The following is a 15342-nucleotide window of genomic DNA, read 5'->3' on the forward strand; positions in this document are numbered from 1 at the left end:
GTCACACATTATGGCAGGTTAAAAATACATTATTGGGGGGCTGGAGAGATGGCTCAGAGGTTAAGAGCGCTGGCTGCCCTTCTAAACGTCCTGAGATCAGTTCCCAGCAACCACATGGTGGCTCACAACCATCTATAATGAGATCTGGCGCCCTCTTCTGGCCTGCACGTGTACAATGTACACACAATTTAAAAATAAAAATTTTTTAAAAGAAGTAAAAAAAATATACATTATTGGGTACATCAAAGAGAGGGCTACAAAAAGCTGGAACAAACTTTTCTATAGGCCTCAGATGCCATCTGATGACATTCTTAGCTTTTAGATTGGTGGAAGATAGAGGTCTGTTAGTTAATAGATTCTAAAAGGCATCATCATCATCATAGTTTTTCGAGACAGGGTTTCTCTGTGTACCCCTGGTAGTCCTGGATTTGTTTTGTGGACCAGGCTGGCCTCAAACTCACAGAGATCCACCTACTTCTGCCTCTCAAGTGCTGGACTTTCTACAAGGCTCCCCCCCCCCCACCCCTTTTTCAAGACAGGGTTTCTCTGTTGTAGCCTTGGCTGTCCTGCACTCACTTTGTAGACCAGGCTGGCCTCGAACTCACAGCAATCTGCCTGCCTCTGCCTCCCGAGTGCTGGGATTAAAGGCGTGCGCCATCTACAAGGCTTTTTAAATCTACAGGTCACAGGATGTTTTGACACAGAGGTGGGGAAGGAATGGCTGTCCAGGGGGCTACCCGAGTCCTCAGACTCTGGACCAGCCACTTACCAAACTGTCCACCTGACTGCAGTTCTAATCAGTCAATCAAAGTCCGCAGACACATCTTCCAAGCTGACAGCTCCCACCCAACTCACTCCTGCAGGCTGTCCTCTGATCTATGCTGTGGCATGCACACCACACGCGCGTGCATGCGTGTGCACACACACACACACACACCACAAAATAAATAAATAAATAAATATTCAAAAATTAGTAAAATCTGAAGAAATCATTTACAAGGGGATGAAGAGGACCCAGCTCTCCTTGGATCCTAGACAGGTGTTGAGCATTGATAAAAATATTACTACACTGCCGCTAGCATTAGTAATGCCATTTTCTTCACCTTGTTTTTCTTCTAATGGTAACTTCTTTATGTTTATAGTATCAAAACGCCCAATGTGTGTTTTTTTCCCTGTAACTAAAGGCATTGGGAATAGGGCACTTAACACTCCCTAATTATCATCGCGTGTCCTCCTCTGTGCCTTACTTCCCAGGCTACCTACCCTGAGCGAAAGGACTACCAGTCTCAACGTTAGCCAGACTCTACCCTTATACCCGTGTCAGCTGTCGGGGATACACAGCAGAGGCCTTGAGACAGCTGTGTAAAGACTGCAGCTGATTTCCCCAGCTTCTGAAGACACAGCCCGGCCTGTGTTGGACACAGTGGCTACCAGGTATCTTTGCTGCCACAGGGGCCTCTATGAACTGCAGATACACATGACCACATTTCCACCTTGACAGGAAGGGAGTTCTTCCCCCAATGGAAGAACTACTGTGAGTTGGTGCGAGGCCATGATTGGTCCCAAACACACACTGGATGACTGTGATTGGTTAAACAGACGGCTGTGATTTGGCCCAATATGAATAGTGATGGGCCAAAATATCCTTTCTTGGCTATATAAGCTGGCTGCTTGGCCTCACTGATCCAAGTAGGAAACAGGAAACACTTGTCTTAGTCACTGTTCTGTTGCTGTGAAGAGATGCCATCATCAAGATGCTTCTTTTGTTGCTGTTGTTTTGTTTTTTTCGAAACAGGGCTTCTCTGTGTATCCCCAGCTGTCCTGGAACTCACTCTATAGACCAGGCTGGAGTCGAACTCAGAGATCTGCCTGCCTCTGCCTCCTGAATGCTGGGATTAAAGGCGTGTGCCACCACCACCCAGCAAACAAGGCAACTCTTATAAAAAGAAAACAGTTACTTGAAGTCTTGCTTATACTTTCAGAAATCAGTCCCTTATCATCACGGCAGGGAGAGTAGCAGCAGGCAGGGCAGTCGCAGAGGGCTACATCCTGACCTATGGGCTGAGAGATTCCAGGCTTGGCATGGGTTTTTGAAACTCCAAAGCCTCAAAGTGTGTCACTACACCTCCCAATTCTTCTAAGCCTTCCCAACAGTGCCACTCCCAGTGACTAGGTATTCAAGTATATGAGTCAACAGGGGCAACTCTTGTTCCGTTTTGTTTTGTTTTTCAAGACAAGGATTCTCTGTATAGCCTTGGCTGTCCTGGACTCATTTTGTAGACCAGGCTGGCCTCGAACTCACATCGATCCGCCTGCTTCTGCCTCCCGAGTCCTGGGATTAAAGGCGTGTGCCACCACTGCCCGGCTAACGGGGCAGTTCTTACTGAAACCACCACAGCACTCCAACCTCCCTGGTTGTACAATCAAGGCTTCGCTCTTGTGATTTGCTTCTGGCATCTTGATGGCTAAAGAGTCCTCTGTATGGCTGGGCGTGGTGGCGCACGCCTTTAATCTCAGCACTCGGGAGGCAGAGGCAGGTGGATTGCTGTGAGTTCGAGGCCAGCCTGGACTACAAAGTGAGTCCAGGACAGTCAAGGCTACACAGAGAAACCCTGTCTCGAGAAAAAAAAAAAAAAAAAAAGAGTCCTCTGTATGACTCCTTGGCTGTTGAAGAAGTAGTGGAGACACCTCTGAGGCTGCTTGATCACTGAAGAGGTTTCGCCAGTAAGCAGCAGATGCCCATGTCAAAGGGATCCCAGATTCACCTGACACTCGTACCACAGGATGCGCTGTGTAAGGAGTGGGTTGCTGTGCGCCTGAAGAAGCAGCTGAACACTTCAAGGGTAATTAGAGCTCGGTAGATGGCTCAGGGGGATAAAGTCCTTGCCTTGCAAGTGTTAAGACCCGAGTTCAGATCCCCCCCTTTTTTAAACATAAAGTTAAGTTTATTAGTGGCTATTTTGAAGCAGCCATTTTGTCCAATATTTAAATAACAAGCTATTTAGTATTAAAGCAGAAAGTACTGCCACAATGTGACAGAAATACGGCTCTATCCATAAATTCTTCACACAATTATACATTAAATGTTAGTTTTATTAAGCAAGGCACCCCTACTTGTTCTAAATTATGGGATGGCTACCCCAGTGGAAAGCAATGAGGAGACTTGGATTTTGTTTTTGTTTTTGCACACACCTTTTTTTTTTTTTTTTAAAGCCAGACACCCTGGCCATGATGGCGCGCACACCTTTAATCTCTTGTCAGGTTGAAGTCAGCAAGTTCTCAGCCAGCCGCCCTATCTCAACAAACAAGTGATCAAGTCTCTATAGATTCTGTGCAACATGAAAAATTTTAATATCTTGAATAAATTGCCTTCCCCCTTCTCCTCACAGCCTTGCCTCCTTTGATGGCAATTTTCTCTGCGTCGAGTTATCTACAGTGCAACCATGGAGCCCTGGAAAGTCACAGCCCTACTCTACAGTGATCTCTGGGCTTTGAGCATGAAATATCAGGACTTGTTGATGCACACCTGTAATCGCAGCACTCGGGAGGTGAAGGCAAGAGGATCAAAGTTCAAAGTCATCCTCAGTTACACAATACAGAGTTTACGTCCAGGCTGGTTTACTTGAGAACCGGTAATAACCCTACAGCGTAGCGTACAAGTTAGCATCCAGGGCTATCAAGTACTGGCAGACGCCCCGCCCTCCTGCAGCGCCAAGTACACACTGAGCATGCGTCACTCGCCGACGGAAGCCGAGAAGGAAGGGGGCGGACCGTGGCTGGCGGGCGCGGGGAAAATGGCGGCGGCGGCGGCGGCGGCGGCAGCGGCGAACGGGAGCGGAGGGAGCAGCGGCATGGAGGTGGATGCAGCAGGTAACGGGCTGTGCGAAGCGACTTCTGGAGAAGCCCTTGCAGAGTGCCTTGAGTACTTCTTAAACCTGGGAGGAGCGACATCTATCCCAGGATAACTTGAGGGCAGGGATGGATGGACGGCCCTGCTCTGCCGGTCCCCTTCTCCCATGTTAGGAGACTTGTGTGGGCCCAAGCTCTCAGCCGCTATGTTTTCTTTTCACCTGAAACAGTCCCCAGCGTGATGGCCTCCGGAGTGACTGGGAGTGTTTCTGTCGCTCTTCATCCCCTTGTCATCCTCAACATCTCTGACCATTGGATTCGCATGCGCTCCCAGGAGGGGCGGCCTATGCAGGGTGAGTGTTGTATGTAAATTTCAAACCCTCCTCTTGGAGACCTCCAATCACGTTTTTCCTTCCTCCCTGCTCTTCCAAATGACTGTTTCCCCAATCTGTGATTCACACTGACCTCAGAGCCTTGGTTTGTTTGTTTGTTTGTTTGTTTTCCTTTTTTGGTTTTTCGAGACAGCGCTTCTCTGTGGCTGTCCTGTCCTGGACTCGCTTAATAGACCAGACTGGCCTCGAGCTCGGCCATCCGCCTGCCACTGCCTCCCAAGTGCACCAAGCTCAGCTGTTTGTTTTCAAAGATTTATTTACTTACTGCTAGCGTATACAGTGCTCTGCCTGCTTGTACCCCTGCAGGCCAGGGCGTATATGGTTGCTGGGAATTGACTCAGGACCTCTGGAAGAGCAGTCAGGACTTTTAACCACTGAGCCATCTCTCCAGCCCAGAGCCTTGGGTTATTAGGAAAGCTTTTAGATGCCTGTTCCTCACCTATTTTCCATGCGTTTCTCTCCCTTTAGTGATTGGGGCTCTGATCGGAAAGCAGGAGGGGCGGAATATCGAAGTGATGAACTCCTTTGAGCTGCTGTCCCACACCGTGGAAGAGAAGATTATCATTGACAAGGAATATTATTACACCAAGGAGGAGCAGTGTGAGAGGGGAAGAGAAGTGGGTGGGAAAGAGAAATGGGAAGATTTTTTGTTTTTGTTTTGTTTTGTCTTAAGGAGTAAAAGAGCTGGGCTATAGGACAGGGGGTAGATTGCTTGCCCGAACATGCAGGAATCTCAGAGTTTGGTCCTCAGTACCATATAAACCAGGAGACGTAGGCAGGAGTTCAAGGTTATTTATCTTCAGGGAAAAGTTGGGAGATGACAGAAACAGAGATGTATTTCAAGACGGACCCAAAATTTGAGGAGGGAAAAGAAGAGCTGCCGGGGAAGTACACACCAGGTCCATCAAACTCAGGAAGAGAAGTTTCAAGAAATATTTACTCTGGCCTCTTCTTCTCCAGTTAAACAGGTCTTCAAGGAGTTGGAGTTTCTGGGTTGGTATACCACAGGGGGCCCGCCCGACCCCTCGGACATCCACGTCCACAAGCAGGTATAAAGGCTCAACTGTGGGTGCCTGTTGGGAAGAGAACCGAAGGTTAGGGGGCAGAGGAGCTACTGATTTTTTTTTTTCTGGGCCTTGACTTTTTTTTCCAGGTATGCGAGATAATTGAGAGTCCCCTGTTTCTGAAGTTGAACCCTATGACCAAGCACACAGACGTGAGTATTGCTGCTCCCCCCCGCCCCTCCATCCCCCCCCCCCCCCCCGCCCCGCAGGTCCCCTGTGTCCTGGCGGTCTAGCGCTGTGCCTCTGCTCCCACTTAACCCTGTGGTCTCATCTGTATGAGAGAATACTTGAGTCGAATCTCCATGCCGCTCTCTGCCCATCTGTTGCGTGACTTCATCTCTCTTAAGTGGCATTGCCATATCTCACAGGGGTAAAACCTCCTGTAGGTTTTAGGGGGAAATTAGCCAAGCGTGGAGACACTTGAACTCAATCTTAGCACTCGAGAGGTCGAGGCAGGAGGGTTGTAAGTACAAGGCTAGCCTGGAACCCGTGTTAAGTTCAGGTGCATCAGCTCTTAGTAAGAGCTGTTCTGTTGCTGGGTGTTAGTGGCCCACACCTTTAATCCCAGCACTCGGGAAGCAGAGGCAGGTGGATCTTTGTGAGTTCGAGGCCAGCCTGGTCTACAGAGTCCAGGACAGCCAGAACTGTTAACGCAGAGAAACCCTGTATCTCCAGAAACTAACCAACCAACTGTTCTGTGTTTTTACAGCTTCCTGTCAGCGTTTTTGAGTCTGTCATCGATATAATCAACGGAGAGGTAATACCTACCCTGCAACATGCAAATCCTGCTTTCAGTCTGTTTCTCCTGCATGGCATGCACACGTGCACAGCCACAGGACAACCCTGGGCCGCTCTGGCTTTCTCCTATGAGACAGGATCTCGTTTGCCAGGCCTGTGGGCTTGTGGGAAGTCTTCTGTGTCCACGTCCCATCCTGCTGTAGGGCTGGGATCACAGACTCACGCTAGCTCATCTAGCTCAGTGAGGGTTCTGAGAATTTCAAGTCAGATCCTCAGACTTGCCATCTGCCCAGGCCTGTTGCCTGATTCTCCCGATGGGAACCCTTTACTCTGCAGGCCACAATGCTGTTCGCTGAGCTCACTTACACCCTGGCCACCGAGGAAGCTGAACGTATCGGTGTGGACCACGTGGCCCGGATGACAGCCACAGGCAGTGGGGAGAACTCCACTGGTAAGGGAGGTGAATGCTTTGGCGACCTGGGGTGGGCGTGGCCAATTCCCCTTTTGATTTGCCCCGTTCCCCTGCAGTGGCCGAACACCTGATAGCTCAACACAGTGCCATCAAGATGCTGCACAGCCGCGTGAAACTCATTTTAGAATATGTCAAGGCCTCTGAAGCAGGTAGGGACAGGTGCCTGTCACTTGTAACCACTTCCCCTCCTTCCTGGAGAAGTGACAGCATCCACATCAGTGCAGCTTCATTGTACCCGTAGGAGAGGTTCCCTTCAACCATGAGATCCTGCGAGAGGCCTATGCCCTATGTCACTGTCTTCCGGTGCTCAGCACAGACAAGTTCAAGACAGACTTTTATGATGTGAGTGTTGTTGATTCCCCTGTGGGGAGGTGGGGCTCACGCCATCCTCTTGCAGGCAGGTAAACTCAGTTGCCCTCAGCTAGCGCGAGGGGCGCCTGGGGAACTGGTTCTCTCTGTTCCCTCCCAGCAATGCAATGACGTGGGGCTCATGGCCTACCTCGGCACCATCACCAAAACGTGCAACACAATGAACCAGTTTGTGAACAAGTTCAACGTCCTCTACGACCGACAAGGCATCGGCAGGCGAATGCGGGGACTGTTTTTCTGATGAGGGTTCTGGAAGGGATGATGTAGAGGGCTCAGACAACTTTCCTGTGGGACTGGGCACCACATTCCCCTTAGAGAACTTGGCGTTAATAATAAAAGAGCAGCCCCTCAAGTGGTTTCTCAACTTGGAATCCTCAAGGCAGCCTTGCTGAGGCAGAGTCCACTCACTGGCATTTTGACCACCTCACCCCAGCCCCTAATGACTTGAGGTGACCCTTGTCCAGACAGGCCGAATGTGATGATCACAGAAGTAACAAGTGAGTGTTTTTCATAGAGGGGAGGGATATCAAGCCTATCTTTCTAATTATAGATGACTCAAGCCCTTGCTCTCGTCCCGGGGGCACTGAAAGTACTGAAGGGAGTGATTTCTGTGTGCCTTACCCTTAACACTTCGCACCTGTGAGACTTCCACTTGAGTAATTTCTTGTGCCAGGCTCTTTTTGCCACCCTCTAGGGGAGGTGGGGATTTTTAAAAAAGATTTCAAGAAATGGTGTGCACCTCCCAGCCTGTCTAGCACAGTAAGGCTCAGTGTAGATAAAGAGAAAAGGTACCATTAACTCCACAGGCTCCATCAGTCCTTGCCACACAGTAGTTACTTGGCACATGGCAGAAACAGTGGACACTGACTAGGATGTACCCAGAAGGGAGCAGCTATCTCAACAAGCCAGGCCCAGGCAGGAGGCAATTAACACTTTATTAACAGAATAAAAAAAAAAGTGCAGCGTGGGAAGATGAGATCTTCCTCTATAGGTATCTGGAGCATGCTCAGGGGAGGCAGCAGGCTTATAAAAGGAGGCTTCAAAGCTGGCTCAGACAAAGGTGATCTGCGTCCGGGAGGTGTTGACCTGCCACACGTTTAGCTCTTCATATTCATCCAGTGCTGCCTGGAACTGGGCTGGTGTGAAGCCACGTGATATGCAGCGCTGCTCAGCCTCAGAAAACCGGATGCTTCGCCCGCCTGAGACCAACTCACGCACTGTGGCAAATATCACATCTGCTGGCCTCTGGGTCCTGAAACACATGATGGAAAAGGTTAGGGTGCAGGGCCACAGAACATGATTTTTTGAGTGCAGAAGCCACAAAGCTAGTGACCAGCTCAATAAAGTCAAGTGGCCCAATTCCATTTTTCATTATGATACCCACCTAGCTGTTTGTCCCTTTTCCCCCAGAAGGGAGTCCTTTGACATCTCCATCAGCCTTATGGCCTCATTCACATCTTCCTTCTCCACAATGTCTACCATCCGCAGGCGGGCCTAGGGAAGGCATGGAAAAGACGGGGATAGGAGGGGAGGGGGGTTGAAGTCGACGTCTTTGCTCCAGCTTCAGAGCTGGGCAAGCCATAATTCCCTACTCATAAAACAAAAATGGGGACTCCTCCCTGCCCCCCACATCTGCAGTGTTGGGCCGGCACTGTCAGACCGAGACAAGTGCAATGCCCAGGGCAGCGTCCAGCAATTGCCCAAGTCTCCGCCTCTCAACACTGGCCAGTCCCGGTGGGTGTTCGCTGTCCTGTGATGGAGAGCAGACCCTTCTGAACTCCACTAGGCTCCCCATCGTGACAAAGGGAGCCTGGGGAGCTCAGCTAGGGCCACTGTCAGAGAGGTTGTGTCCTGGGGGCTCGGGAAGTGCTAGCTCAGCAGTAGGTCAGGTAATTACACTACCTGCACGAACAGCACTTTGGAGCCCCCATGACTAAGGTCCAAGAGGACAGAATGGAGATTTCTAAGATTGTATCTAGGACATCAGGAATTCAACAAGAGTCTTTCCGCCCCTCATGGACTTAAGCAGCAAGCAGCCTTTCCCTCCATGGGTGTTGCACGTGCCCTGCTGGAGCAGCAAGTACCCACAGTGCGGTAGCACAGAGAGGACCACTATCTGCACTGTCAGCACTTTAGCCCCAGCAGGGCTGGTGGGAGGCAGGGAAGAGGCAGCTTGAGGGTCATTAAGGTGAGGTGGCAGGCACGGGCCAGCCGTCCCGCTGACAGGGACCCAGCACTCACCAGAGCAGTGGAAAGGCGGAGAATGGCCAGCAGGGTCCGGGCAGAAGTGTAGGTGGCATCCTTACTGGCCCGGGCCTCTCGCCTCATCTCCACATAGGCTGCTGTGATGTAGTCAGCCAGAGACTCGGGCACCGTGGGCTGCCTCTCTTGACACATGGCTATGTACCGTCTGTGGGCAAGCAGAACAGACCCTTCAGAGAAGATACCCACTTGATATTCTAACGCAGGACAGCTATTTACCTAGGCATCACTGAGCTGCTTCTCTACACAGGGCTGCCAGTGCACTTCAGTGGCACATGCCTGTAACCCCAGCACTGGGGGGGGGGGGGGGGGGGGCAGGTGGATCTCTGAGCTCAGGCTATCCTGGTCTACAAAGCAAGTCCAAGGCCAGCCAAGGCTACACAGAAAGTCTATCTTACCAAAAAATAAAAATAAAGAAGCCTGAAGATCACTGAGGTGCTCTGAGCCATCTATGCCACATGACATGACCAAAAACTGCACCTGTCTCATCCCAGCATAGGATAACGACGGTGAGGAACTGTGTAATTTATGGACACCCCCACACAGCAGCTGGGATCACAGCCTGCTGCTCTACCACCCCAAGCAAGAACAACGACGTGTCTGGCAAGACTGCAAAATGAGGCCTGGCTCACTCTTCTCAGCTCAGCAGCACTGAGGGAGCGAGTAAACACATTCCCCCCAAGACGGAAAGCCATCCTGGTACACCCGGCATAAGACAATGCCACACACCACACCCCCGAGACACGCCCATCTCTTATGCCCCCTACCTCATAAGTTTCATGTTCAAAGGTTCAAACTGGGCCGGGGGCTGCCGGCTGTGCTGGTGGACATAGGTGATGTGCTGGGCCAACCTGCAGAGAGCACAGGCCAAGTTCTTCAGAGCTCTACACCCTGCTGACGACTCTGACTCAGTTTCCCCTTTCAGCCCCACCTCTTCTCCATAGCAATGGAGGCTTCATAGCAGATAGGCTGCCAGAAAACCCTCAACATCTAGCCACAACCTTCCATATCCCCATGAACTGTAGACAAGGAAAGTGACGTGTCTATACACACACCTGAGTTGCGTGGCTTTCTGATTTTACCCCCTCCCCCCAACCAGTGAAGTGGGCTGTTTCTATGGGTGCTGCACTTCACTCACCGGAGGTCATTGTCGCGGTCGGGCCGATCCTGAATCAGCCAGAGGAGGTCGAATCGGGAAAGCAGAGCAGCAGGAAGCTGTATGTTCTGCTCCAGACTGCGGCGGGGGTTGTACCGCCCATAGGCAGGGTTGGCAGCAGCCAGGATAGAGCAGCGGGCATTGAGTGTGGTGAGAATGCCTGCCTTGGCGATGGAGATGGTCTGCTGCTCCATGACCTCATGGATGGCTGTGCGGTCAGCTTCCGCCATCTTGTCAAACTCATCAATGCAGCACACGCCCTGGTCAGCCAGCACCAGGGCACCACCCTCTAAGGTCAGTTCCCCACTCACAGAGTCTCTCAGCACGGCTGCTGTGAGCCCTACTCCAGAGGAGCCCCGGCCTGTGGTATACTGACCTGCGAAGAGAAAGAGCAACCCGATGAACTGCTTTCCCCAGGCCTTCTAGACTGCCTCATTAAGCACTAAGCCACATCCCTGCCCATACTCACTTCGGGGGGCCAGGCGATCAATGTAAGACAGGAGCTGAGATTTGGCCACGCCAGGATCTCCCATAAGGCAGATGTGGATGTTTCCTGGAAAATGCGTAGGAAGCCTGAGTGATACTCTCAACCCAAGTTGTTCACCACCGGGGAAGAGCACCTCAGACCTCTTCTAAGACCCCGAGAGCCACAAAACCAAGTCATCAACTCTTAAGTTGTCATTCACGGGACATCTGCCTTCCCAACTGCCTCTCTTACCCCTTATCTTCATGCCTTGCGGAGACTGGTCCACGCCACCCACCAGGAGCAGCAAGAGCGCCTTCTTCACGTCTTCGTGACCATAGATCTCAGGAGCAATAGAGGCAGCCAGCTTTTCATAGAAATCCTCCTCTGGGAAAAGTTAAGCCACAGCGTTTTCTTCAGGGCAGAAGCTAGCGTGACACTCAACTCTCAGCCTGAGCGCTGTGGCCCCTCACCTGTAATCTGCCTCAGCTCCTCCCTGCTGAGCTCTCCGGCCCCCGATGCATCGTCCTCACTCTTCGTCATCTTCACGATCCGATGGGCTTCCAGGAAGGTCTCTGAGAGTAAGCCCTAGGCAGGAGAACGCCAGTCAGAACTGCCCGCCTCCAGAGTCCCTGAAAATCGTTTCCGTCAACCACAAGTTCCACCTTTCTGGTTTTAGTTTTCTAAGGGTGTGAAGAGAGTGAGTAGGTGGAAAGGCCACTATTTCCTCATTTCAAAAAACCCTCACCTGTGCCATCTGTTGAAACCCTGTGCGCAGCACTGGCAAGAAGATACCGGTGACACTGACGTGGTCACCAGGCTGGGCAATCCTTGTGTTCTCTCCTTCTAAAACCACAGTGATGCTACGAGGGATGTTTCCCACAGGAACTTGGTCACTCTAGGGGTTTGGGGACGAACATGACACAGAACACACAAGACGAGAAGGATGAGAGGCAGACAGGGACCTGCCCCATCCCACCTCGCTCCGGTAAGACGCTCATTTTACGGTAAGACTCAGCCAGCCCCGTCTAGAAGACTCAGAAAGGAAGCTGAGCTGTTACCCTCCTCCCAACACCACCGGAGAACTTCAATGAAATCATTTCTTGACTTTCTGGTTAAGAGCAAATATTAAGAAAATTCTAGTTAAGCCTCTTTCCCACTACAGCTGGCTTCTCTTCCCCAGCTTTTCACTCATCTTCCGGCCATTTCATAACCAACCACAGGATCCACATCCCCCACTCACATGTTCCTGAATCTTCATTTCCTGAAATTTAATAAATTTGGAGCCACGAGTCTGCAGGTACAGCCGCCCTCCTGAGCGGTTGGTTTGGCACTCCTGGCTGGGACACATGATCAGAGGCATGAAGGTGGGGGACTGGATCTAGACACGAGAGAAGGGACAAAGGAAATAAAAAAACCTTCGTAATCACCACTGGAACCATTTCTGCTCTGTGTCAAGACATTTTTGAAAGTATAAAAATATGTTGAAGTATTCCGAATCAAGCAGAAACAAAATAACCAGCGAGATCAGATCACTACCAAAAAACTAAAAATGAATACCAAAGCAACTTTTGCAATAGTCAGAGAGAAAATGACAGATTATAATCAGTGCAACAAGTTATATATTTACTTCAAGGACAACGAACACAGGCGTATTTTCCTGTTCCCTACTGAATACATACCGGCTGGTAGGTCTCTGCCCCACACTGGTCACAAGTGTATGTGGCTACCACCATCCTGGGTTTGACTTCAGACACACGAGTGACAATCCCACGCACAGTTAACAATTTCCCCACAGAATCAGCCCGTACTTCCCGGATCACTCGGGGCTTGCTGCTACTCGGGCCTTGGAAATACAACTCGCTAAGAGAAGGAAATGTCTGTCAGCAAGGCCCTGGAGAGCAAGTCCCTCACCTTCCCCACAGAGACACTTACAATCGACGCATGAGCTCAGAAGGATACTGGTTCTGTGGGTTCCGGACCGCCCCAGGGTCTCTGCTCCGCTGCTCCATCATCAGTCGGTGCTCAATGTAAACATCCAGGACATCTTTATTCACCACCTATAGAAGACAGAAAAGGCGATGGGCAAGACCAGAAGAGGAGACCAGAGGGGCACCAGGCAGAGCAGCTCAGGGACCAACCACCTACCTCCTTCTCCTTATAGTCAGGCAAAAGCTCTTGCACAACATCAGCAAACAGCCTTGAGTAGCGCTTGGCATTCTCGCAAATTGAGTCGACCAACTCGGGGTCATCTTCAGCAACGTCATCTAGGTCCACGTACAATGCCACTTGTTCCCGATGAGCCAGGTGAACCTAAGGTGAGAAAGAGGCAGTAACACTTTAGGGTCAAGTTCACCTCACCCACCAAAGCTCGTCTAAGTCACTGGCCATCCCCCAGAGGGAAAAGAACAGCATAGTGAAGCACTTACTTTTTAGAACTCCCGATTCCAACAAAAACTTTGCTTTTATAAATGTGGCGTCATACCCACACGCCAGGCAAGCACTCTGCTAAACTAGCTGCTGCAGCCCAGCAATGGTGGTATGTGTTTATACTCCCAGCACTTGGGATTCAGAAGCTCAAAGCCATCCTTAGCTATGTAGCTACATGGGGCATTCTCGAAGCCAGTCTGAGCCAAACAAAAACTATCTCTAAAAAAACCCCAAGAGCTAGGAATGTGTGAGATGGCTCAGCAGGTTAGGCTGAGATCTTGAGTTGTATTCTCCAGGACACACATGGTGGGAAAGCTGACTCCCACAAATTGTGTTTTTTGACCTCCACACACATGCTATGGTATGCCCATGAGAGCCCACACATACACAAACAAAACACAGTTTAAAGTTAAGAAAAGCTAAAAATGTGAACTAACTGCACAAAACAATCAAAACCACGCCACCCACTGATAGCCACACTTGCTCTAACACGGCGGAGCACGGCTCTTATGTGCACCCACTCCAGACAACCAATCCCGGAACTCACCAACTGGGTCCCATACTTGAACTGCTTCTTCCCAAATTCATCGTCATAGTAAAACTCTTGCAGGAACTTCTTAACTTTTTCTACAAATATAAAACCAAAACAAAGCTATGGGGACAGTGAGGAGTAAAGACCACTGCGGCCAATCCTGAGGATCAAGGTTCAATCCCTGGGGCCCACCCACAGGTTGAAAAGAATAGACTCCTGCGGGTGTCAAACAACCACTTGTAAGCTACACACACACACACACACACACACACACAATAATGCAGCCAAAAAAACCTTATAAAACAATCTTCCTTCCTTTTGAATTCTTTACTTCAAATTCTCAACAGAAACCTAAGAAAACCCATTTTCATTTAAGATGAGACCTATGAACTAATTAGTTAAGTGAACACTCAAAAAACAAGCCTACCCAGTCTCCCCAAAGTAGGCAGTACTTTTCCCAAGTCTGCTGCTTTTTACCTGGGGGACAGAATGCAGGTCCCCAGGCTGCTACAAAGAGTCTTACCCAACCGACCCTCCAGAGAATTCCACTCTCTGCCTCAGCTAGGAATCTCAGTTCCTTCTATTCTTCCAACTTGCATCCAGTCGACTCTCAAGACTTTAGGCTCTCTCTCCAGCAGTACAACACTTTTTCTTTCGGCTCCCGCCAGGACGCCCGCCACTAGGCCTCCCTTGTACCCCACGCCCCATTCCCGCCACTGCTTCCGCTCTTAGTAAACAAAGAAGCACATGGGCCCGTATTCCAGCCGCCTCACAGCCCAGGATTCCTCCGCCCGACGCGGGTGGCCGTGCAGCGATTGGCCAGAACGCCAAAGGGCCACTCGGGTCCACCTCACTGCCACCTCTCGCCACCGGGGCTCTCAGCCACCCAGTTGCAGGTACGTCCCTTACCAACTAGCCGCTATCTTCGAGGCCACGGCGCGGAAGGACACTGTTTACACGCCACATTCCCTCCGACGGAGCAGCGCCACTTCCGCCCGCCTCTACTTCCGCTTGGAGAGCGGCCGAGAATAACCAATCACGGCGCGTAGCGGCCCGGCAAGCCCCGCCTTTGGACTCCGGCGCGTCTCGAGTGGACGCGGGAATTCGCTAGCGCCCCAAGGTGCAGAGGCTAGCCCGGCTTCCCGGTCCCTCGGGCCATGTACTGAAGGTTCCACGTCACCCAGCCTCTCCCGGGCGCGCCCCTCCAATCGTGGCCTCCACTGGGTCCTCCCCATCACTCAACCACATCTCCTTTTTTTGCAAGCATGATTGCTTCCTCCATCCAGACTCCCCGCTACACTTGTCCCGGGCGCAGCCCGCCTGGCCCCAGAGCCACAGAACCCGAACCCCTCCGCACCCCAAAAGACTCCAGCTCCCCTCCACAGGTGTAGGTAGAGGTTTCCCTCCGAGGACGCCGCTGCCCTATAGAGCATCACCTTTCTCGATCGCGTAGTCCTTAAGCGCCATCGCTGCCGGGGGCCGCGCGGCAGGGGTCGGCGGGCTCGGAAAGTCTCCCTCTCGCTGGAAGCACAGAACGAGCGCGCGGCGCGATGTAGCCGACCAACCGAAATTGGCGCGAAACGTCGTCACCCATGTGACCCACGCCGCTGAAAAC

At 51.2% G+C, this 15342-nt stretch overlaps 2 protein-coding genes across 4 annotated transcripts; one reads left to right on the forward strand and one right to left on the reverse strand.

Annotated features, from left to right (window-relative positions):
• The first annotated feature begins 3725 nt into the window (after nucleotides 1-3725).
• COPS6 (COP9 signalosome subunit 6) lies at nucleotides 3726-7236 on the forward strand. Its single transcript, XM_084763216.1, has 10 exons — nucleotides 3726-3870; nucleotides 4080-4202; nucleotides 4710-4841; nucleotides 5202-5290; nucleotides 5395-5457; nucleotides 6015-6062; nucleotides 6380-6494; nucleotides 6572-6664; nucleotides 6757-6857; nucleotides 6985-7236. The coding sequence occupies exons 1-10, from the start codon at nucleotides 3729-3731 to the stop codon at nucleotides 7123-7125; spliced, it is 1047 nt and encodes a 348-aa protein (XP_084619342.1). The 5' UTR covers nucleotides 3726-3728; the 3' UTR covers nucleotides 7126-7236.
• Nucleotides 7237-7805: 569 nt separating this feature from the next.
• MCM7 (minichromosome maintenance complex component 7) lies at nucleotides 7806-15339 on the reverse strand. Of its 3 annotated transcripts, none has more exons than XM_084763200.1 (15): nucleotides 15164-15339; nucleotides 13743-13822; nucleotides 12914-13078; nucleotides 12701-12825; nucleotides 12448-12628; nucleotides 12009-12146; nucleotides 11514-11663; nucleotides 11239-11353; nucleotides 11021-11152; nucleotides 10772-10855; nucleotides 10285-10678; nucleotides 9914-9997; nucleotides 9126-9294; nucleotides 8269-8378; nucleotides 7806-8136 (listed from the first exon to the last, which is right to left on the reverse strand). In XM_084763200.1, the coding sequence occupies exons 1-15, from the start codon at nucleotides 15192-15194 to the stop codon at nucleotides 7935-7937; spliced, it is 2160 nt and encodes a 719-aa protein (XP_084619326.1). In that variant the 5' UTR covers nucleotides 15195-15339; the 3' UTR covers nucleotides 7806-7934. The 3 variants fall into 3 exon arrangements, with proteins under 3 accessions (XP_084619326.1, XP_084619328.1, XP_084619327.1); XM_084763202.1 differs by lacking the exon at nucleotides 15164-15339 and adding an exon at nucleotides 14637-14740; XM_084763201.1 differs by lacking the exon at nucleotides 15164-15339 and adding an exon at nucleotides 14251-14443.
• Between the last annotated feature and the right edge of the window lie 3 nt (nucleotides 15340-15342).

Source organism: Acomys minous (assembly GCF_964271855.1).
Source record: "Acomys minous genome assembly, chromosome: 16".
NCBI classification, from domain to species: domain Eukaryota; kingdom Metazoa; phylum Chordata; class Mammalia; order Rodentia; family Muridae; genus Acomys; species Acomys minous.